The 23,034-nt window shown below is 45.4% G+C and overlaps 1 protein-coding gene across 9 annotated transcripts in view; it reads left to right on the forward strand.

Moving 5' to 3' along the window:
• NFYC (nuclear transcription factor Y subunit gamma) overlaps nucleotides 1-21,448 on the forward strand; it is a 59,338-nt gene extending 37,890 nt beyond the window's left edge. For 5 of the 9 annotated variants that reach the window (XM_032493940.1, XM_006174510.3, XM_032493942.1 and 2 more), the window contains 8 exons: nucleotides 248-319; nucleotides 1,756-1,869; nucleotides 5,164-5,259; nucleotides 10,061-10,234; nucleotides 13,400-13,558; nucleotides 16,635-16,742; nucleotides 19,214-19,273; nucleotides 20,228-21,448. In XM_032493940.1, the coding sequence (XP_032349831.1) occupies nucleotides 248-319; nucleotides 1,756-1,869; nucleotides 5,164-5,259; nucleotides 10,061-10,234; nucleotides 13,400-13,558; nucleotides 16,635-16,742; nucleotides 19,214-19,273; nucleotides 20,228-20,659 (1,215 nt within the window). In that variant the 3' untranslated portion in view covers nucleotides 20,660-21,448. The remainder of the gene's footprint in view (nucleotides 1-247; nucleotides 320-1,755; nucleotides 1,870-5,163; nucleotides 5,260-10,060; nucleotides 10,235-13,399; nucleotides 13,559-16,634; nucleotides 16,743-19,213; nucleotides 19,274-20,227) is intronic. The other 4 variants (XM_032493946.1, XM_032493944.1, XM_032493939.1 and 1 more) reach the window with 3 other exon arrangements.
• The last annotated feature ends 1,586 nt before the right edge of the window (nucleotides 21,449-23,034 follow it).

The raw sequence follows: 23,034 nt of genomic DNA on the forward strand, positions 1-23,034 counted from the left end.
TTGTTTGGGGCTACTTTTCATGATGGCAGTCAGAAGCCATCGTAAGTGTCTCCTGAAACTCTTTGAAGCTCTGCATTGGTTAAGAAGTATTTTGCTCTAGAGCTTATATTTTCTTAATTTCATTTGTACCTCCTCTCCTGCCATATTTTCTGAAAGAAGCGACTAAACCAGTCAGAGTGTTTCAAGCTGCCTGTCATGCCCTACTGGTTATCCCTACCATTTATGCACCTCTTGTTCCTCATTTCAGAAAGATTTCCGAGTACAGGAACTCCCACTGGCTCGTATTAAGAAGATTATGAAACTGGATGAAGATGTGAAGGTGAATTCACATTCATTTTTATTATCCATATTGAAAGTAAAATGATGGGTAGCTGATTGCTCATTCCTCTGGAGCTCAAAGTTTAATTAAACAAAAATGAAAATATTGTTAGATTATTTGTTGCTTTTTTATTTGGTTCCTGTCTAGAATTGTTAAGTGAGCTGAAATTGAACAGTTTTAGTTGTTGTATGCTGCTTCTCTGAAAATTGGGGATATTCTGTTTTCTTGATGTTGGGAAGATGCTGGATGTTTGCTTTTTTAATCACCCCATTCTTTTCACTATATAGTGTAAACATGTATCATCAAATCGAAAGTCCAGTGCTGTCTTCCTAGTGTCTTATTGCAGTCTCTGGTTGATCTGAGCTCTAAGAAATGTTTGATAATGATACTGTTCTTGTTCTAACTTTTTGATCTATGAGTTGTTTACATGAATTATCCTTGTGAAAGGATTTACTTGGCGGTGGCCATTTCTGTATTCCTAGGTGTCTACCTCCTGTTACAACTTTTTCAAGAAAAGAGCAACTCTGTCTCTGTCCACTCAAAATTAATAGTCTCTTGTTTGTATAGGAAGCTAACAGTTTATAGCAATTTACCCTTTTATTACCTTTCTTTCTCCTTACAGTAACCCTGTGAGATTTGATAGAATACGAATTATTAGTTTAACCATTCTGTAGATATGGAAATAGACACAAAGAGGTTAAAAGTGACTCACCCAGAGTAGGAGAACCAAGATCCCAGTTCTCACCTCCTGCTTCCAGAGCTCTTCCCATCCTGCGCAGACCACATCACCAAGGGTTCAGAGCCTTGTTTGACCATAAGTTTGAACTTGGAATTCAGACTTGGCAAGGAAGCTTACATTACTTGAGCACTTACTATGTGCCAGGCCCTGTGCTGAGTGCTTTTATGTATATTATCTCATTTGATTCCCACAACACTGGAAGGTTTTTATTCTCTTTTCACTATGTGAAAAATAAAGCCCCAAAGGAATGGTAGCCTGAGATTTTAGCAAAATCCATTGGCTCTCATACTCATTATCTCTCCCCACATTGTCTTTCTTTGGGTTAGATTCTACACCCTACCACTTACTGGCTCTGTGGCCATGGGCAAGTCACTTCACCTCTCCCAAACCCTACTTTGTCTGAAAGTCTATTATTAGAGAAAGAATGGGCATGGTAGGTAAGATAAATACTTACCTACCTACCTTACCTAAGATAAAGAAAAGATAAATACTCTTTCTCCTTCTTCCCATCTTCTGTCTGATACCTGTTTTGTCCCTAGTCATGGATTTATTTTACCTTAGAATCTCTTGAGGCTACCACCTTCCTGTTTTCCAACCCTTAATCCATAGCCCAGTGGCAGGACATGAGGGATGGGACAGACTGACTGGCTTGAATGACTTGCTGGTGATTGACAGGGAAGGCCTACGTCTGTTGCAGATGATCAGTGCAGAAGCCCCTGTACTCTTTGCAAAGGCAGCCCAGATTTTTATCACAGAGTTGACTCTTCGAGCCTGGATCCACACAGAGGATAACAAGCGCCGGACTCTACAGGTAATGTTGTAGACTTACATCAGGAAAAGTCTTCTCTCCCATGGCTTTGGACCAAAGGTTGTTCTTTCTTAGGCCTCTGTCAAGCTGATGTGTGTAAGTGACATCTTCCTCTACTGGTGGGAGGCAGACAGACCTTGAAGCCATAGTAGTATGTATTTCCCCACCAAGAATCTCAATTCCCAGCTCTCCTGTTTTTCATAGCTCAGTGACTGAACTTTGAGCTCTCACTGTAAACAGAGGCTACAGTGATATTTATCTATTTCCAGATGTAAACAGCTTCTGGTTGGAAGCCTTGAGAGCCTCCAAGAAAGGACAATCCCAGGAAGAATCAGTCTCACTAACCTCATTAGTCTTTTTATTCCTTGTCTGCCTTCCTGGGAATCTTTTCCTTCTTTTTTGTTTTCTCTTTTATTTTAATCCAGCAAATCAGCATTCATAGTGTTTGCCAACCCCTTGGTTACTGGCTCTAGAGGTCCTCCCCTCAATAGCCAAGCCCTAGCTCTTAGAGGAAACGTTTCCCAGACATAAGAGGAAGGGTGTGACAGATACAAGACAGTGACAGTATTTTAACAACGAAGCCAGGGAAGTAAATTATACTTTGTTTCCCCTTTATCTCCAGAATTGAGATGCTTTTATTCATTTATTCTCCAGTAATTAGGTTTATTTATTTTTAGAGGAGGTACTGGGGATTGAACCCAGGACCTCATGCATGCATCTCATGCATACATCTCATGCATGCTGAGCATACGGCTCTACCACTTGAGCTATGCCCTTCCTCCTCTGGATATTAACTGAATACCCACCATGTGCCAAGCACTGTTCTAGGCCCTGGGGACTAATACACAAAACAGACAAAAATTCCTCCTTTGAGAAGCCTATATTTTAGCGCAGCTAGACATTGAAAACTTACTTTATGCTCTCTTGAAGGAACTCTGAATCTAGAGAGATCCAATTAAAGTTGCCTTCAAGATCAGTTCAGATTAAAAAATCAAATGGGCAAAATACTTGAACATGCCCTTCAAAAAAGAAGATATCCAAATGACCAATAAGTGTGTGAAAAGGTACACAATATCATTTGTCATTTGGGAAATAAAAATTAAAACCACAGTGAGATACTGGTTTACACCCACTAGGATGGCAAAATTAAAAAAGACTGATAATGACAAGTGTTGCAAGGAAGGGAAGCGACTGAAACTCATATGTTGCTGGTCAGACTGTAAAGTGGTGCAGTCACTTTGGAGAACTATTTGGCACTTTCTGATAAAGCTAACATATTCCTTACTCTGAGACCCAGCCCTTCCACTCCTAGGTGTACCCCCAAAAGTATGGACGCTTTGTTTAAGAATGTTCATAACAACCTCATTTATAATAGTGGGAAACTAGAAACAACTCAACTATCCATCAAAATGGGAATATGTTAACTAATTGATATAAAGTGGATTACTACTCAATAAAAAAACCAAATTATTTATTCATACAGCAATGTGGATGAATCTCAATAATATTATATTAAGCGAAAGAAACTAGAGGAAAACATTACATGGCACATGATACCATACATTGTCACCATTTGCGGTGGTAAAAATCAGAGTGGTGGCTGCCTCAAATTGGTATAGGAGGGTAACAGACTGGTGAGGGACAGAAGGAAGCTTTGTGTTTTCTTACCTGGGTGCTAGTAACCTGGGTGCATGTATTTATTCAGATTCATCAAGCTGTGTACTTAAGATGTGTGTGTGTGTGTGTTAACTGAATGTGAGTAACAATTCAGTAAAATATTGGCATTAAAAAAGGCAAAATAAAAATGTTAAAAAGTCCAATTTAAGTATATCTGTTTCCAAAATTCTGTAGAACACTTTGGAGTATTTTTGTAGGTGATTTTTTTTTCTTGTATTCCCCCTCTTTCTACTCGTAGATGAGCTGTTTGGATAGCTTGAGTAGGTGACATCATCAAGAATGTGATACTGTGTTGTACTAATCTTAAATGAGACCTGGCAGCCTTAAGATGTGCCCTGCTTCGTTTGGGAGAGTTTATCAAGCTGGTGGTTGGCAGGAAGGGTTGACTGGAGTTTTGCATTTCAGTGGCTTGGGGCCATCACAGAGACAGGGGAAGGAAAAAACAGAAAATTTCCATCCCTCCTATTTTGTCTGATGAGTCACCTTCTTTTAAGATGTGATATATAGAGATTGCTGTGGATTTCTGTTAGCATGTTGACTTTTCCCCCTACATTTTACTATGAAAAAATTTAAACGTAAGCCAACTTTATGGTGAACACATGTATACTCACCACTTAGGTCCTACTGTTAACGTTTTACTTATTGTATCCCCATATCTATCTTTCCCTCTATCTAGCCATCAAGTCATCTATTTTTAAATACATTTAAAAGTTTACATTCCCTTGAACACTTCAGTATGCATACCATACACTATAGAGTTCACTGTTTTTTTTCCTTTTTTTCCCTTTTGCTTTAAAATTGTCCTGCAGTGCAGTACTCAAATCCTGAGTATACATAGTGTGTTCTTTTTCAGTTAAAAGAAAACCCTCTTATTTAAAGAAAGGGAATGTCAAAAGAACCTCATCAGAATAGGCCTTGGTTTCAGTAGCGTTAATCAACTGACTCATGTTCTCTCCCCACCTGCCCTCTGTTCTACTGATGATTCAGACTTCCAATGTGCATGTCACATGGAATAAGATTTAAGCTATGGATCTAACATTGTGATTTTGAATTCCAAAATAAAAATTGTAGCCTTGTAGGAACTAACCTATATAGATCCAATGACTAGAAAATATTGCCAAAAATTATTGAATTACGATTTCAGCTAAGAGATTCAAAATAGATTATAACTACTTGTGAACCAAAGAGCCAAACGTTATTTAGGAACTTAAAAAGGTTATAAGATTGAATGATAGCCTAACCTTGCTAACCGCAGAATGACCAGAAACCTGTCAATTAGATTGCTAGACTCATACAGATATATCTGGAGGATGATGACTTAACAACCATGGGACCTTGGGGCAGGGTCAAGCACAGGTGGTAGTAGTTGCTGGCTCGAATAACCAGTTTGTGGAACATGAGCTGCATGTATCTCTTTTCTGTTGATGTTTGTCCATCAGGTCTGATCATTGAAAGTTTATAAAAGTTTGGTTGTGCTTATTTCAGCTATAGGCTTGGCCGTGGGTATTTAGTTTGGCTTAGAAGTCATCATCTTATCTTACTTATAACTTTGAGGGTAGAAAGCTAGGTGAACTAGTTTCTCCCCAGGCTAATTTTTCAACCTGCTTTTCTTTGTTACAGAGGAATGATATTGCCATGGCAATTACAAAATTTGATCAGTTTGACTTTCTCATCGATATCGTTCCAAGAGATGAGCTGAAACCTCCAAAGCGTCAGGTGAGCCAAGAAGGCATTGCTCCTGCTGACTAGAGAGTGAGCACCTTGCATCCTCGTGTCAGATGTGCTGCTTTCCTCTCTCAGCGCCAGTCATGTGCTCTTCCTTTTGTTTCTCCTTCTCTAGACAAGATCCATCTTTAACATCTCCTTCTGTTATTCATTTAGGGATACTTTTAACTCAGTGCCTCTGAGGTGGTATTTCAGTGAAAAGTAAACAAAAGGAAAATTAAAGGCTTTAGTCACAAACAGTAAAGTGAAGCTCATTTCAGGGTATTCCTAGGAAGTCTATCAGAGTTCTTAATCTAGGGTGGGAGAACATTCCCGGCAAGTTACAGATTTTAGATTTCCAAGAAACAACTTGTGTGTGTACGTAGTGGTGTTTGGGGTGAGTGGACTTTGGTTTTCTCTTACTCTCGATTATGGCTTTCTCCGTATTGCACTGGCTACACATTAGAATCACCTCTTAGGGTTTTAAAAAATACCAGTGCCTAGGCTCCGTCCCACACCAGCTGGAATCAGAATCTGTGAGGGGGAGGCCCAGGCATCAGTACTTTTTAAAGCTCTGCAGGTGCTTTTAATGTGCAGCCAGATTTGAGAACCATCACTTAAATCGTTTTTCTGAGCAGTCACGAGAAAGAATGTGAACGTCTGCCTTTCCTGCTCTTCTGCCTGCTCCTCTCCAAAGGTCACACCATTGTTTTTCAGCACCTTGGGTGCATAAAGCTCTTAACTGCATTTGTAATAGACCCCTCTCCTGTATAGCTCATCATTTAAGGCATGCAGATTGCATGACTCACTAGGTGTAGTAGAGACACTTGGGGAATAGTGGCAGAGTCCGACAGGAGCAAAGCTGTGCCTTGATCTGCTTGCTTTATTTTGTTAATAAAATTTTTAAGTGTTTTTAATGAATTATTTCATAGTGTACTATCCTTAGAAACAGTCATTCAGTGATGACCATTCTCCTGTGCTGTCTCATATTAATAACCAGTAAGAAAGTGGAGGAGACGGGGGCATCTTAAAGAACTTTTGTAATCCCAACTCTGCCTGGGGGTTAGCAAGCCCTCTGCACCTCCTTCCTAGAGCAGGGTGCCTCACCGCGTCTCCGTTCTTTCTGGGCAGTCTTTGCTACTGTAAACATCCTTGACTGGAAGCTGTAAGGCGTTCCGAGGAGCTTTCAGTCGGATGTTTACAGCGGCAGGCTGCCACGGTCGTCCCGCTGCGCATCGCCTTTGAAACACTGCAGGTTTGTGCCCGCAGCTCAGTTCCTCCTCTCTGAGAAGTCACTACAGCAAGAACCCAGGCCACTTCTCTTCCTTCAGAACAGATGCTGCCACACACCCACTAGCCTTGCTGGAATTTGTTTCGGGAGCCCCCTTTAAAAACAAAGTGGTGAGCTCTGACAGAATAAGGCCTTGCTCAGGCTGGTTACACCAACTCCTGCTTGATCCCTGTGGCTGCCTGCTGAGCCAGCTGGCCAGAGAGAATGGTCATGTCCTCTCCCTTCCTCTATAGAGTCCTCAGTGCTTGGCTCTCTCAGGGTGTCAGACAGTTCCTTGTTACATCCTGGCCTGACTTAGAATGCTGTGATCCATCTCCTTTAAAGTGTGTCTAGCTGAAACAGCTCCTTGCTGCCTGGATTCAGTTCTTTTAGGTGTTCAGGCCATTGATTGGCATCCTCTTCCGGACAGCTGCTGCCTGGCCTTTGAAAGGTTGAGATTGCTGAAAGCTGGCCTGAAATTCTAAGATAGCACTTTTAATCCTCCATAGACATGAAGTTTTCCCAAGCTTCAAATTGGCTGGCACCTTCCTCAAGTTCTTTAAAAGCGCCTACTCTCCAAAACTCACTCTTTCTGAAGGAGGCAGCAGTTCATTCTTGCTACTGAAGCGAATGTGCTTTTTTCTAGTCTAGGGCTGGCTGCACAACACTGTGGTGGTGGCCCTAGGATGTGATGCTTCTCATTCTCTGGTGGTGTTTGCCAGAGTCCACTTCCGAAGAGATTCCAAAAGCAAGCGCTCTGGTTGGGAGGCCACTGCTAAAGTGCCTGTTCTGAATTAATCCTGCCATTCAGAGATTGTTCTAGCACAGGGGCTGATTTCCCACTGCTGGGGAAAGAATCGAGCCAGAAATACTGAGTTGAGGATCTAAGGCCCTTGACTTGTTTCCCTTGTTCTTTGGGGAAGCAAGTAGAGACTTCTCAAGCAGAAGATAGTTGAGGCCTTGACTTCTATCCCACTAAAGCTATGAGTTGAAAGTTCCTGCTCATTGAAATGTCATTTCCTCTTTACCCATTTCTTTAAACCAAGCATAATCATTCCCTTGCTAGCTTGACTTCCATTGGCAGAATGAGTCTTCATAATGCAGAAGAAGCTTAGATATGCCTCCTTCCATTCCAGTGATTAGAGAGTGAGCTGTCATGCCTTGTCCTGACAGCACAAACCTAGGTGCCTCTGTTTGATACTCAGAGAGTGCCCTAGACATTGCCCAGTTCATAAACAAGATCAGAGGGTATAGTAGCAGCATAGGAGAAGCTCTTCCATGCTCTCACAGCTTTTGGCAAAGGGTATTTTGGCTTCTGAATGTGGTATGTAGAGGGTTTGCTTTTCGTCTGGCAAAAAGACCACAGTCAGGTGCAGATCAGTAGTAGTCAGGGATAACTGGAGACAGAACAGTCACAGGTTAGGCTGGGAAATGCCAGTGTTTCCCTACTCCCCAGACTTCCTACAGCTTAGTTCTGGGGGTCTTAGTCCTCAGTGCCCTCTCATCACCCAAGAGCTTTTTCAACATAGGTTTGAACTTTAGTGGTTGATGTTCTTTATAAAATGAGAAGGGTTTTGAGTGGAAAATAAATTCATTGAACCTATTCAGCAGCTTTGAAAAGAGTAGTTGGCCTCTGTTTCTTGGCTAAGGAAGGTGTCAGTATTATCCTTGCCACAGCCAAGATCTACTTGACCGGCTGACCTTTATAATGGTGAGAAGTTGGAGTTGGAATGAAGATAATGTTGTCACAGCTAAATTGTTCTGGAAACTGAGACCTAGATGAAGGTAAAAGGGAGATCTCCTTTTTCTTCTGCCTCAGCATGATCATGTCCAGGGTTCAAACTACTTGTGTCTGAAGCACAGAACACATTCACCTAGAAAGTTGGTTCATGTTTGAGGACTAGCTTTGAAACCTAGAATGTTACGAGTGTCTGCTGGGTGGGGTGGATGGCCATTGGGAATCCTTGTCATGTAGAGATCCGGGTTTCTTAGTGGCTAGATAGCAGCAGTCCTGATTGTGGTATCCTGGGCCCCCTGTCACTGGGCAAGCAAAAGACTACCCAGCCGCACTCTATAGCCGATAAGAGCGTCTCCTCGCACTGTGGCCGCAGAGTCCTAGAGGGGGCAAGCACTTAGGGATTCTTTTCTATTGCTAACAGCTGTTGGGTTCAAGAGACTTTGTCATACTCCCAACTTGGGTTAAAAAAACCCACTTTCCTACCTCCAGTTGTCTGCCTGGCTCTGTGAATCTATTCATTCAGAACTGCTTATTGAGTGCCTGCTAGGAGACGCATGGGACAGTGGGGAGCAGGAGAGAGCAAGGCTTTGCCTTCATAGGGCTTTCACTCTAGCAGGGAAGATAGTTTAACAAACAAGTACAAAAAAGTATAATGAGGAGAGGAGGATAGAGCACAGATTGGGGATGGGTCAGTACCAACCTTGTAAATGTCACTTTGGGGAGCTTTGAGACAGTCCAGAGAGTCTCTATACCTTGAAGAAGTGTCTTTTCCTCTTTCCTTGAACAAGCAAACTTAGTCCAGAACAAGGAAATGAATAAATTTAGCTGATATTTTTGCTCAGCCAATCCAAGTGGTTGTATGTTTCTGTTGTTTTTGTTGTCCCAGGCAGGGGCACCATGTGTCACAGGGCCTCCGGAGCAGACGCCGATCTCTGTGTCAGTGGTCAGGGGCTGACCAACCCTGGAGCCTCAGGCTGTAACCATGCCGTAGTGTGTGTAAACATCCTACACTCTCAGCTGTGAGCTCGAGGTGGCTGGGAGAGGGTTGTTTACTCCTTCTGCCATGGAAAACGTCAGCTGAAGAAGGAGCAGTCTCTTCACTCAGCAGATCGGCCAGAATGCGACCTCCCTAGTCAGCCAAGGCAGCACCCCAGCGGAGAGCTGTCCCTCAGGCCCCCTGGGTTGTGCTTCTGCGGCTTAGGACCACCAAACCAGATGTGGCGCTGGATAGATGTGGGCTCAGTGACCGCAGTGAAAAGCTGGGCTTTTGCCTCCCAGTGCTCTTGAGCCTGACATTTGATTCTGAAATTCCAACCCAGAAAAAGCCCTGTGTTTCCCTTTCTCCTGCTCTTTACCTCATGAGGTGGTGGGAATGAAATAAGGAAGTGCTGCCTGTCTGGGAGATGGGACGCCAGCCTGAGAGCGTGGTGTTTGGGTAGCAACTTCCCAGAGCTTGCAGTTAGCAGTGTTCTCAGATCACAGGCCCTGACGGCATTTACTGACATGCACTGCTAGTGCGTGGTTTTTAGTTACGGTAATTATTTGCCCATTTGCAACTCGTCATCGCACAGTGTACTTCAGAAAATTGGCTGTATGTTTTGTGAAGCCTATGGAATCTGTTATTTTTAGTTTGATTTAGCACAACTGGTCTCTTCAAATTCCACTTTCCCTTGGCTTCAAATGTGGAGAGCTCAGCATTCAGCAGGCAACTGCACAGAGCCCATTTGGGGGAAGAATGGAAATTCACTGTGGCGGCTGCTGAGTCGGTTCTTTCCCTCTTACCTGCCTCTCCTTCTTCCCCACAGGAGGAGGTGCGCCAGTCTGTGACTCCTGCCGAGCCTGTCCAGTACTACTTCACGCTGGCTCAGCAGCCCACTGCCGTTCAAGTCCAGGGACAGCAGCAGGGCCAGCAGACCACCAGCTCCACAACCACCATCCAACCCGGGCAGATCATCATTGCACAGCCTCAGCAGGGCCAGGTCTGTGAGCTGCCGAGGCTGCCTGCCCAGCAAGACAGCACTCCTTAGTTTGGGATGGGAAGAGTGTGGCTAGGGCGGAGGGGCAGTCAGATCACTGTGGAGCACAGGATTTGAGTTCTGGAGACTGGGCTTTTCCCCAAATTCACTCAAACGTGAGATGACGTGTCACCTAATCACTCTGGGCCCTGGTTTCCTCGTGGGTCAGATGAGGAAAATGTAGTGAACATGACATTTTCCAGGATCCCTAAAAACTTTTAGGAAAAAAGTCTCTGTAATGCCCCCATGAAGAATAGTGGCATTTCTGTAGAAGGTATTTTGAGCGGACTCCATGACTGCAGTCTGTGTGTCTCCACCAGAATTGGAATTTTAAGGGGGAGATCAGACATCTTTTCCAGCTTGCATTCCTCTCCTCCCCCTTTCCCCATCATTTTTCTGTCCCACCAGATTTGTGCCAGTGACCTTCTCTTTTCACAATAGTAATCAGAAGCTTCTTTCTTTCAATAGTACTGCTGTGAAAGTAGTAACATCCGCATTTGTTGGGGATCATGAGAGGCTGCAGAGGACTGTTCTCTGAGCTCTTACTTCAAAATCTCTGTCAATCATTAATCTATTTATTCATCAAATATTGAGCATCCTCTGTCAATAAAGTCCAGTGCTATGTGTTGGGGATACAAGCATGAATAAAGCAGTCACTGTTTTTAGGAATTCACAGTCTAGTTGGAGCTACAAATATTTAAAGTTACATACACCATTTGCCAAATGGGAAGTGTAAGATACTCTTAGGGTTTGTATAGCAAGTGTTATGACAGCCCTTCAGAAGGGGTCCTAATAAAGATGTGAGGTAGGTTGTAGGAGAGGACATCAGAGAAACTTCCCTGAAGGGAATAATATGAGTCTTGGAGGGAACAATGGAAATGCATCAAATAAACAGGGAAGGAGGGCTTTCCCAGGAGAGGACACGGCACGAGCAAAGGCTCAGAGGTGAGAAACGGCACACGAAGTGTGGGAGGGGAGGGTATAGTCAGCAAAGGGGAACATCTAGGCAAGTCTGAGAAGACAGGCAGAAGACACATCCTAGACAGCCTTCAGTATTCCAGTAAGGAGCTGGGTTTGCCTAAAGTAAAAAAATTGGGATTTAAATATTGAGTATGATTTTAGTATTTATTCCCTGCTCATTTGTTTATTCATATGGCAGAAATTTAATGAGTGCTTGCTCTTTGCTAGACACAGTGCTAGGCAGGAGGGGTTTAGAGATGACCACAGCCCAGTCTCTGCCTCAAGGTGTCCACTGCACCATGATGCCTGAGGGACCTCTTTGGCTATCCCTCGTGCTTCTGCAGTGGTGAGCGCTTTACCTGTCAGAGGCTTTATCCCTGTACAGGGCAGACTTCAAGGGAGTCTGCCAAGAGCTGGCTCTGATCGGCTGGTCATCCTAAGAAACTCATGGCCATCATGCCCTGACAGCAGGGCACGCCATACGTGATTTGACAGCTGCTATGCTAACATGAGCCTTCATTTTCCTGAAGTGATTTAGAAATACCTTGGAAATCCTCTCGGAAATAGAGTTGGTATAGTACAGTGATGAGTTGGCAGTATGCATCTTTTTTTAGTCAGCGAGAATTTCATCTATCCTCTTCTCTGCCACCCCAAGACTTGCTCAGCTTGGAGCTGATAAGGCTTGTGAGGACGGGGAAGTTGGCTCCTCTCGGCATCTCCCAGCTGTTGTTTTGCCGTCCTGCTGGTTCAGGGTGGCCTTGTATTGTGTATGCCTCCTTGGACCTGTCGTAATAGCTACTTTAGGTTGAATTCAGATATCTTTTGCAGGATCATACATAGGAAAGTTGGAAGAAAAGCGTATTCTGGTAAAGCGAATCCTGTGTTTTCTGTCATAAAATTGGAAACTTTCATTCCTGGAGGTTTGGGGAACAGGCTGAGTTGAAAATTGTGGTGTGAGAGTGGAAGGTATTTCCTGTTGACCTGGCCCACTGCATGTATTTCCTTCTGTCATCTTTCTTCTCTCCCCTCCTCCAGTTTGTAGTCATTTTTCCTTACTTAATAATCCCTTGAATCTCATCTCTAGTTCCCAGAACACATCTCCATCCTTTGTAACTTTACATGCATAGGAGAGCTGCACATTCAAAACACAGAGCTGCGGAACAGTGACATCAATGGGAGCCCGTGACTCACTGAGACTCTCTGAGTCATCTTATGAGGTGGTTCTTACTTTATACCCAAAGTGGGGAGATGGGTGCAGGTAGAGTTGAGAGGCCCCACCCTCCCACCACCACCAAATGAACAAGATATAGTGGGCTCTGTAAAGCTCACATCTCACATCTGAGATTTAAAGAAATGATTGACTGACTGACCCCTTTGACAGTATGAGTCTACTGTGTCTCAAAGGAGTAGGAAGTTCCATAGGACTACAGTCCACTGTGTGTGTGTGAGACACAGAATCTTCTAAGTCATGTACATTAGACCGAAGTTTCTTAAATCTAAGATTCCTGTTTCTAGAAGTTTATAATTATTGCTGTATTAAATTCTGTTATTTAGGATAGCCTCAGTTAAAATCCAGGTCTTAGTGCCCAGGTCTTAAGGGTTTTTGCCTTTCCAGTGGGAATCTGAGCTGTGGTCCAGAGCAGCCTGCCGGCCAGTGTGAGCTGAAGTCACTTGCTGTTTGAATAGGGGGAAAACTGGTGTGCAGCTGAATTTTTTTCACAGTGTCTTTCTTGCCTGAGAAGGAGCCCAGGATCCTGAACTTGGTAAATCCATACTCACCCCACTTTCCATTTAGTTTGTTCTCTAAACTCACCTGCTTCAGATTGACTTTGGCCATGTCTCAAGCAAGTTATCATGGTTGCTTTTGATTCTTTTGTATTGTATGTGCCTTGAAGGGGCTATCATTTGAACCACAGAGATGTTTGGGGCCTAGGCAAATACCCTGTACTCTGAGCCTAAAAATCTGTTTCTCTTTCCTGTCTTACTTTGGAGAGTGACTTTAGCAGTGCTCTAAGCCTGAAGGACTCTGTAGGCTGAGTACTGTCAGTGTTGAGATGAGTTCAGGCATTCATGGGGGGCTCCTGGTAAACTGCTTGTCATTCACTCCTTGGTAAGCCTAATAACTCTGAGCCAGAGTTCAGTCAGCTTTCTCATAACTCTTCCTTCCAGACCACACCCGTGACCATGCAAGTTGGAGAAGGTCAGCAGGTGCAGATTGTCCAAGCCCAGCCGCAGGGTCAAGCCCAGCAGGCGCAGAGTGGCACTGGACAGACGATGCAGGTGATGCAGCAGATCATTACCAACACAGGAGAGATTCAGCAGATCCCGGTAAGCCCTGCCCTGCCTCAAGGTCTGCGTGGCGCTGTGCTCAACGTTCTAGCAGGAAGTAGAGATTTCGTATACACACACACACGCTTTTTTGTAAACCTATATTCCCGTTACCTTAGAGCACAACTTGCTTCACTGTATACTCACTGCTTTCCTTTAATCCAGGTTCAGGCTCACCACTGTGGGGCAGCTCCTCTTAATTTCCCCTCACTCCACCTACGCAGAGAAATCCTTGTAACCATTATCCCATGCCAAGGCACAGAGGTCCTATGAGGCAATCCCGTTATTTGATTAGCAGAGAGTAAGAGGGAGGTGTATAGAGAAAGCTATAAATACACTTGTTGCATATTCATGAGTCAGTTCCCAGTGGATCCTGCAGCAAAGTGTATTTCTGGCTTTTATTTAACTTATCTATTCCTTCACTGTGGACTGCTGCTTCCTTTGTGCCTTGAGGGATTTCATTTCTTAGATTTGTTGGCTTTTTTACTTATACTTGTTCTTTTGTAAAAAGTGTCTTAGCACTTGCCATCTATATATTATTGATCATTTTGCCCTCCCCAAAAAATATGGAAAGTGAGTGACATGGAGCAGTCCTATTCCTGCCCCTTGCTCTTCCTATTATAAGTGAAATGTAGGCAGATACAGAAACTCACTTGGACTTGGTTGCCACTTCCTCTTTGAAAAAAGCTCAAAGAGTATCCTCAACTCTGTTTTTGGAACTATTCTTATTAACAGAGTATAAGCCAAGAGAAAGCTTGGGAAAGTGGAGTGTGTACCTCTCTCTCTCTCTCTCTGTCTGTCTCTTTCCTTCTCATCTCTCTCTCTGCCCACCTCTTCCCTCCACCCTTCCCTCCTTCTCTCCCTCCCTTTCTCTCTTCTCCTTGTCACTGCACGTGCATGCACACGTACACATACACATACACAAAATACCCATCAATTCCAGATGCCTTGCCTCACTGTTTTAGCCACCAACCAAAGACTCCTTTCTTGAATGGTTCTCATTTTTGCATGTGAAGGCACCAAAACAAGTTCATCTAAGCGGGAGAAGAGTTCCCACTTTGCAGTAACTTCAACTTAGCTTTTAAAGCCTCTAGGGCACAGAAGATTTGCTGTAGAATTCAGGACCTGGTCTTCACTATATACCTCCTACAGGAACCTGCATTTCTAAACTCACCATGCTCGTGTTAGTGATGATCTTCAGGAAGGAAGCTTTGCTTCTCTTTTGAAAGCCCAAAGGATAGGCTTATTTACTTTGTAACTAACATTAAAAAGCTGTGAGGGTCCCCAGGCCTATCATCGTGGTAGACGACTAAGGGCCAGAGCATCACCAGATGTCTAAACCTAAGCTTAAAAGAAGAGCTTACTTCTAAGAGCTGCTTGGAACTATTTGGCTCACAGCTTTTCAGTCACATTTGAGTTTCTGCAAAGAGCTCTTCCCAGCTGGGAAATGTACAATCCCTATGGCTGGCAGTACGCCTTCCCCCATTATTGGGACAAGAGTTCAGTCTTTCACCCCATGTTCCTTGGTGGAGTTCTGGTGACTCCTGGGACCAGCCACCATCAGTCTCAGCAGATGAGGTTTCCCAAGCATCCACCCAGCTGTCTGTTGCCTGGAAACTGCATTATGGGATGTAGTGCAGAGTTCAGGTTTGGCACCACAACTTCCTAGTAGCTCCTCTTGGCATATTCTCAGGAAAGAAGTGACTACAGGTCGCAATATCTTGCCCTGTCTCCTTTGAACCAGATTCCTAATGGGTTTAGATTTTGTGTCCCTCCATCTTGCCTTAAGAGGACAATTGTGGAATGGTCTACCAAGAACTTTAGTGTCAGTCTTTTATCGGTGGTTCAAGTCCTCTATGAGGCTGGAGTTTCACAGAAGCAGTTTGATTTCACATTGCATGCAGGAGCTTCATCCTATCAATATTTTCCTCATGGAAGTAAAAGTACCTGCTGTGAAGTTAGCTCTTGAAGACAAGAGGAACATTTTCCCCAGGACAAAGGGGCATGACTTGCCGCTTACCCTCAAGAAGGTCACCCTTGCAAGAAAGGCAGACGGGGCAGCCAGGGTGGGCAGTGTCTGGACCCCCATATAAAGAGAGACCAAATCTGCTGTCCACCTGGTGCTTCCTTCATCCCCTGCATCCAGAGTGTGAATGTCTGCAGTCCTCTGCTGACTGTTTTCTCTGCTGAGCCACAGTTCCTCTCACGTTGTAGTGTAACTGCCTTGGTCCTCTCCCCATCCCCACACTCGAAGCACTAATACTTTCATGGTACGCTGGAGCGTTAAGAGCCTGAGTTAAGGCTTTTAGCATACAATTAAATGCAGCATGTGGTATTATTGTATTATCTGAGGCAATCTTAAGCATGAGGGACTCTAAGGGCATTTTTGTATGGGGTTTTCTGTGAGAGGTTTATTGATTCAGCTTCCCCTTGGGAGGTGTTTGGCCAGAAGCTAGTGCTGAACACCAGGGATCCTAAAAGTCTCACAGACCCCCTTTGGTCCTGGCTCTTGGGGACAGAGTTGGTAAAGCAGGCCAGCTTTTTCTTCCAAAATGTGCAGCATGGGGTTGGGCAGTTCTCGGGCTGTGGTGCCAAGGAATAGCCGTCTGCTTTGGGCTCCTGGTGGACGCTGGGGTTCTTCTCAATATTAGATCAGCCATCCCGGGAACTGGAGTGGGGAAGGTGGAGATAGAGGGGAGAAAGGCCCACATTTAAGGTACAAGTATTCTGATAACATCAGACAGTCTTTGGCATAAAATCCCAAGATAAACTGTGAGCAGATAGCTCAGTGAATGTTGAGGGTCCGTGTTATTCTCACATAGGTGACAAGATTCTCTGGGAATTTTTCCCCAAGTCCATTCAACATACTCTCTTTTGTGTTGTGTGACTTGTGTGGTAGGGATGTTATGGTTTTGCTTGTTTTGATCTCTGTTAAAAAGGAACTTTACAGGATCGGCTTCTTTAGAAGTGGGAGGGGGTGGGTGGTGGACAATCACCAGTTCTTGTCATGGAAAGTTTGCCTATCTGAGGTTGCATTCAATCTCCTATGGTGTGTTTGCCTCTGCTCCTGTCATAGGTGCAGCTGAATGCTGGCCAGCTGCAGTATATTCGCTTAGCCCAGCCTGTATCAGGCACCCAGGTTGTGCAAGGACAGATCCAGACGCTTGCCACCAATGCTCAACAGGTATGTGCTGCTGAGATGCAGGGCTTGAGTTGGGACCAGCAGGAGCTGGCTTCTGACTGGAGAGGAGTGATCTGCACACAACTCTCTCGCCACTTCACCTTCAGCGAGAGCCACCTCCACACCCTGCACATCTGTTCTGCACCCCACGGGACAGATCGGGTGTATCTGAGAATTGGATTTCAAGTGTGTCCCTGACCATCTTGTTCTCGAGGGACAAAGAAATGCAAGGCAGGGAAGGCCCAAGGATGCTTGAAGAACACCTGATGTGTGTGTATGCATGTCTGACCAGAGGAAGCATTTCAAGAGACTGCCTCATTGTCAGGCTGAGTTTCCATCTTAAAACCTGAGTAACTTGTGTTCTAGCATCTCCTTTGCCCTTTGGAAAGCTGCTTATTTTTACCCCCACCTTCTCATGCACCCCTAACCAGAGACTAAACCCCTCATTTCCTCTCATGCCCTAAGATATTGAGGGCTGTGAGCCATGGGTGCTGAGGGGGCTGCCTCCCTGGGCTTGGGGATTGGAGGAGGTGGGCATTATTTGCAGGGGACAGGGGATGCTGGACAGGGGGAGGCATTGCATTGTTAATGGATTCCTTTGCCTCAGACCCAAAAAAAGCAGCAATCGTTTAAGAGCTGGACTTGTCTGGCCCAGTTGCATTTCTGGTGATGTATCTATTGACAGTGGTGACAGAGCTGAGTTTGGAGAGCAGGTCTCCAAAGATCTCATTTGGGAAAACATGAGGTATGAGCCAAAGGCAGGGCTTCTGAGTTCCATGTAGTCTCTGGGATCATTAAAGGGCCCACTCCAAATCCATTCCTTGGCTCACATAAGGATTTGAGCTTTTCCCTAATTTCCTTGGGGCTCACCGACACTGAATCAAATCTCAAGACTAGTCACATCCTTTAGTATCCCTCTTTTTTTTTTTTCTTTCTTTCTTTCTTTCTTTTTTTTTTTTTAACTTGTAAGATTCTTACCTGAGATTCAAAATCTTTTTATGGCCTAGGGTGGGAGGAAATGAGAAGGAAGAGTTCTTGGTTCCCCAGAGGTCAGTTTTGGGACCAGAAATTAAAGCCAGGAAGTGGATAGAGTTGGGTGCACAGAGAGGAGGGAGAGAAGCAAGCAGAGGGCACCCGAGGACAGTCGGTCTACAGTAACAGCAGATTGTAATTGTGACAGCCGGGCACTTAGTAGTTGCTCAGTAAATGTTTGTGGAATGAATACTGAATACTATATAAGTGGAATTTAAAGATAAATGAAACTGTCTTCTTAGCTGATTTGAAGGGCACCTGTCCACAGGGCACAATTAACCTCATCTGTGAGGAGTATTTTCCGTCTGTCTTGGGATTTTTCATTTATTCTGCAGATATTTCTTTAGTACTTACTTTGCACTGGGAGATGGAAAGACGGAACTTAGCTCCTGCCCTCAAGCAGCTTATAGGCCGGTGGGAGGAGAAAGACTCAAAACAAGGACCACTAGTAAGGAACCCTCATGAAGCCCTTTCATACCTGTCCCCTTACTGCTCCTCAGAGCCTCATGGGTAGGCCTGACAGGTTGTTCTTGGCCATTGTGAGGACACTCGAGAGGACAGTCCTTACCTTGCACGTTGGCTGTGACAATTCCAGGAGAAGGTACACAGGACATTAGCCAGTCAAATGTTCTGTAGATAACATACTTGCACACAAACCCTTTTCAGTCCTTTTTCTAGTCTACCAAGCTGTCTCCAGCAACTGGCATTGTGTGATATAGTTCTCTGTGTCAGTAAATTTCTTTCAAAATGTATTTAAAATCCCCACGTAAGATTTTAAGTCTGTGTGATAAATATTTACCCCAACTTCTTCTTGGCCCAGAGGACTGCACGTGGCCTCTCTTGGAAAAAGTTCTTCATAGGTTTGCCACAAGGGCTTCCAGGGCCAAGGCGGTCCTGCTCGCCAAGGTGTTTTATATTCCAGTCAGATGATCTGAGTGATACAGTTTTGGTTTGGAACCCACCTTCCAAGAATGAAAGGGACCACTCACCACTTTGCCCAGTGTTTTGTAATCTGCCTTCACTGCTTGAAAGGCAGACTCAGAATTTCTGCTTAAACTGTGAATGTTATACCCTGTCATGACAGCACCTAGGATCTAGGTGTTTTTGTTTGACTTGAGCCTCAGGCCCCAGAAATACCTTGCAGTGAGGAGGTTTGGGGAATGGGGGTGCAGTGGACATTAAGAGAGATGGTTATGGAAATTGAAATATTGCTTGCTCCAGGGTCTTCTCTGTAGTGCCAGCTCTGAGTAGCCTAGTGGATGGGGAGGGGCCCTTGCTTTCCTTTTACTCATCAAGCACCTTTTCTGTGGCCAGCCTTACGCTGGGCACTTTATACCATTGTCCATTTGATCTTCACGACCCTTTTCTGGGTGGGGGGCTGGTGGACTAGTGGACCAGACCCTGCAGCTGATCTGCCTACTTTGCCATCTTGATTCCTGTAGATCACACAGACAGAAGTCCAGCAAGGACAGCAGCAGTTCAGCCAGTTCACGGATGGACAGGTAGGACACCAGCCTGGGCAGGGACAGGGTGAGTTGTGGGAGGGTGGGTAGCGGGTGATATCAGTGGGTTTGGATGGTTAGGGCAACTGTCCCAACATGTGTTAACAGTGAGTAGACAAGAGATTGTTCAAACAAGAACAGTCTTGCCTATCTTCTAGATTTAAAGACTTGTGGGAGCTGAAAATACTCTTGGACATTATATAGGCCCAGCCCCCATTTTACAGATGAGTGATCTGAGCCCTAGAGGTGGGACATGCCTTGTCTGCCCACTCGGCTGTTCACTGCAGAACCAGGACTATCCTGCAGGCCTCCTGTTTGCCCCTCTAAGATCAGCTTTTCTGTATGCTGCCTTTTAATTGCGTGGACTAGTTGAAATGCAGAGAACATGTGACCTCTCAATCCCTCTTGGTGCCTCGAAATCAGTCATTCTAAACTCACGTGAGGAAGGAATCTTCCCTTTTCCCTCCACCTTTCCCTTCACGCTGTGGTCCCAGAGACCCCTGAGGACGTGATAGGATGACATACCTAAGCTTTTTCTCCGCTGCCCAGAAAGGAGAGGAGCTGGCATGAGGACCCAGCCCTGGCTTCTGCCAGCACCAGCTGTGAGGCTCGCGTGCCAGGGCTCCTGTGGCAGGGGTCTTAGCTTTTGGTTTCTTTTGGAAATACCTGAGGAATCAGTGTCCTGTTGGCCCTGACCTTCCGTAGTGGCTATGTTTGCATCTTCTCCACCCTTCATGGGTCTTGGCTGTTGCGTTTAATCCCGTGACTTCCTCCCCATCAGGGCCCATGCAGGAGATGCAGCTGCAGTGTAGCCTCAGCCCGAGCCAGATATTCTGAGGAGAGGAGGAGGGGGTAATCCCTGCTGCCCCTGCCAGGGAGGATTACTAAGAGTTGGGGAAATGCTGACTTCCAAGCTGCTGGTACAGTGGTTCAAATTGCTTGTGTTTGTCACAGAGGAACAGCGTGCAGCAAGCTCGAGGCTCTGAGCTAACGGGAGAGGCAGAGCCCAGAGAAGTGAAAGCCACAGGAAATGCAACTCCCTGCACCTCTTCCCCACCCACCACACATACCCCCTCACACCGGGCTGGTGCCTCCTGTGTCTGCTGTTCCCAACCCCAGCAGAGCTCCACATCCCCTCCTCCCTCCGATGCCTTGCAGTGGGTGGTGGTTGAGGTATCCGGGGCCCCCAGCCAACTCGAGGCCCATAGGGAGCTGCATGCCCCTCTCCCAGGGATGACCTCACTCTCTCCTCTCCACCCCTCGCAGCAGCTCTACCAGATCCAGCAAGTCACCATGCCTGCCGGCCAGGACCTCGCCCAACCCATGTTCATCCAGTCAGCCAACCAGCCCTCCGACGGGCAGGCCCCCCAGGTGACCGGCGACTGAGGGCCTGAGCTGGCAAGGCCAAGGACACCCAACACAATTTTTGCCATACAGCCCCGGGCGATGGGCACAGCCTCCCTCCCCAGAGGACCCTGCCGACCTCAGCGCCTCCTGCAGGCTAGGACACTGGTGCACTACGCCCCACGCCTGGGGGCCAAGATTCTCCAACAGAAAGATGCAATATTTTTTATTTCCTTTTTCCCCATTTTTTTCTCCAAGGAATCAGTATTTCAGTATGTTGAGCTGTGTGTCCAATGCTATAAAATGAAAATATTAAATAACATATTTATGGCATTTTCTCGAAGTGTGTGGTTGAAGACGTATTTCTTTTGTTTTTATTTTTTGGTTCTTACTGCCACTTCTTTTAGGAGCAAATCTGTTTCCTCAGGGGTGTATGTGATCTCTTGACTCTTAGAACAGCTGCTACCCCAGGATTTACCACCTTCCTCTGCCCTCAGATTAAATTCGGCGACTGTGTGTAGCTTCTTTTCCACTAGTGCTCCTCTCCCCATGCCCCTGCTCTTCTTGCCCGGGAGCTCCATGGATTTGTATCCAGAGGCCATGGAAACATTCCTTGCATTTAAGAGATGAACTCATTTGCCGTGGTGAGCAGATAGATTGATTTCCAAATCCTTCTCTCCCAGGGACCCAAGGAGACTAGAACTTTGTGCATTTTCTCCCACCTTCCCCCACTTTTTAATTTTCTTTTTAAAAGCATTAAAAATTGTGCTAGTCTCCTTTGCTGCATGGACTTCAGACTGCATGAAATGCAATAAATCTCATTTTAGGTAATTTAGAGTCTGGGTTTCTGTGTCTGGCGGCATTCATGGGGCCACTTTGTTTGGGAAAGGCTTGGTAAGATTTGTCTGCCCTTAAGTTGGGTGTCTGTGAAGGAAGGAGGGTGACCCTTGTGAGGAGGGGATGTTCGAAGCTAAGGGGACTTAAGCTGCATATCCGATTCAAATTGGGGTCTTCAGCTGATGTAAAAAATGAACTTCATCAGAATCTGTTTGCTGCTCAGTTGCCTGTTGCCTTACTTCCTGAACTGCCTATGACACATGGGCCAGATTTAGCCTGTGTCCTTCTTGGCTGAGGGTCAAGAGAGCATCTCTCATGGAGAAAATTATCTCTGTCCTTCAAGCAAGGACTCGAGTAAATCCCTCCACTCCTGCCTTGGCACAGGTGGGCACTCTGAGCTGCCTGCTGCGGCCATGCCCATTACCAAGGCAGAGCCTCTGCAGCAGAGGACAGCCCAGGTCCCTCGTCAGCCAGCAGGTCTGAAGGGGTCTACAGCCAGGGCCTGCTTCCTGTTAATCAATGTAGGGAGAATAGAAAGAGCGTTCCTTCTTCATTGGCCTGTGTTGGCCATAGAGGCCAGTGAGGAGGCGTCTTTCTTCCCTTCCCCATGTCATTTCTACAGCTAGAGTGAGGCCTGTAGTCATGGGAAGAGCAGAGAACTGGGTGCCAGGAGAAGTATTAATTTTTCTGACAGTAGTATGTCAGAAAACCTTGGCAACTCCCTTCTTGGGGACTATGGGGTGAGGTGAGGATAGGGGAGAGGCTTTAATATTAGATGATTTGAAGTCTGACCCTGGTGCCCTTATAATTCCCTCAGCAGATATCCCCCACTGTCAACCATGGTAAGCACTTGGACAGCTATGTCATCTATTTCATTGTGAGTTATTTACCTAAGTGTACCTTACTTCACACACACACAAAAAAGGTGGCTTGCATTGAAAACATACACAGTGAAATAATAAAATATGATAAATTAGAATTAGGAAGAATATAAGTGAGTAGAAAATCAGGATCATCAAAAACAACAAATAATCTGACCGTAAAGATCTACATAGTTGTTAAAATTAGGTTTCACATTTGATCCTGAGCTTCCTGGCCACCAAAGCAAAAAGAAATGGGACCAGGTAAGAGATTCACACTATAAAAGGAAGGAAAATAACATCCTTTTACAAAAGCAAAGATTTTCCTAGCTGTAAGCTTTTGGATACAGGTACCCCCTCCAGTGTCATCAAGGTAGGTGAAGCAGGTGATACTGTCACTATGAGAAGTCAGTAGGTCTGTCCGCATGAGTGAGGGGCAGCAGCATGGTCTTCTTACTCCCAAGTTTCGTGCCCCTCCTGTGTCCAGGTCTTTATTCTAGCCCTGGACTTCACTCTGAAGGGGATCATCTGGCCTTTCCCACTGTCCTGTACCCAAACACATCTCAGTGAGCCACGCAGGTAATTCACTGATAGCGTGTACCCAGCCCCACGTGGAGAGGATGCAAGAGAGCTAGTGAGAACAAGAGCATACCAAGCACCCGGAAGGGATGCTGGGCTCAGAGAAGGCAGCTCAGCTGTTTCATTTCCTGGCTAACCCCT

Source organism: Camelus ferus, chromosome 13 (assembly GCF_009834535.1).
Source record: "Camelus ferus isolate YT-003-E chromosome 13, BCGSAC_Cfer_1.0, whole genome shotgun sequence".
Classification (NCBI taxonomy): Eukaryota; Metazoa; Chordata; class Mammalia; order Artiodactyla; family Camelidae; genus Camelus; species Camelus ferus.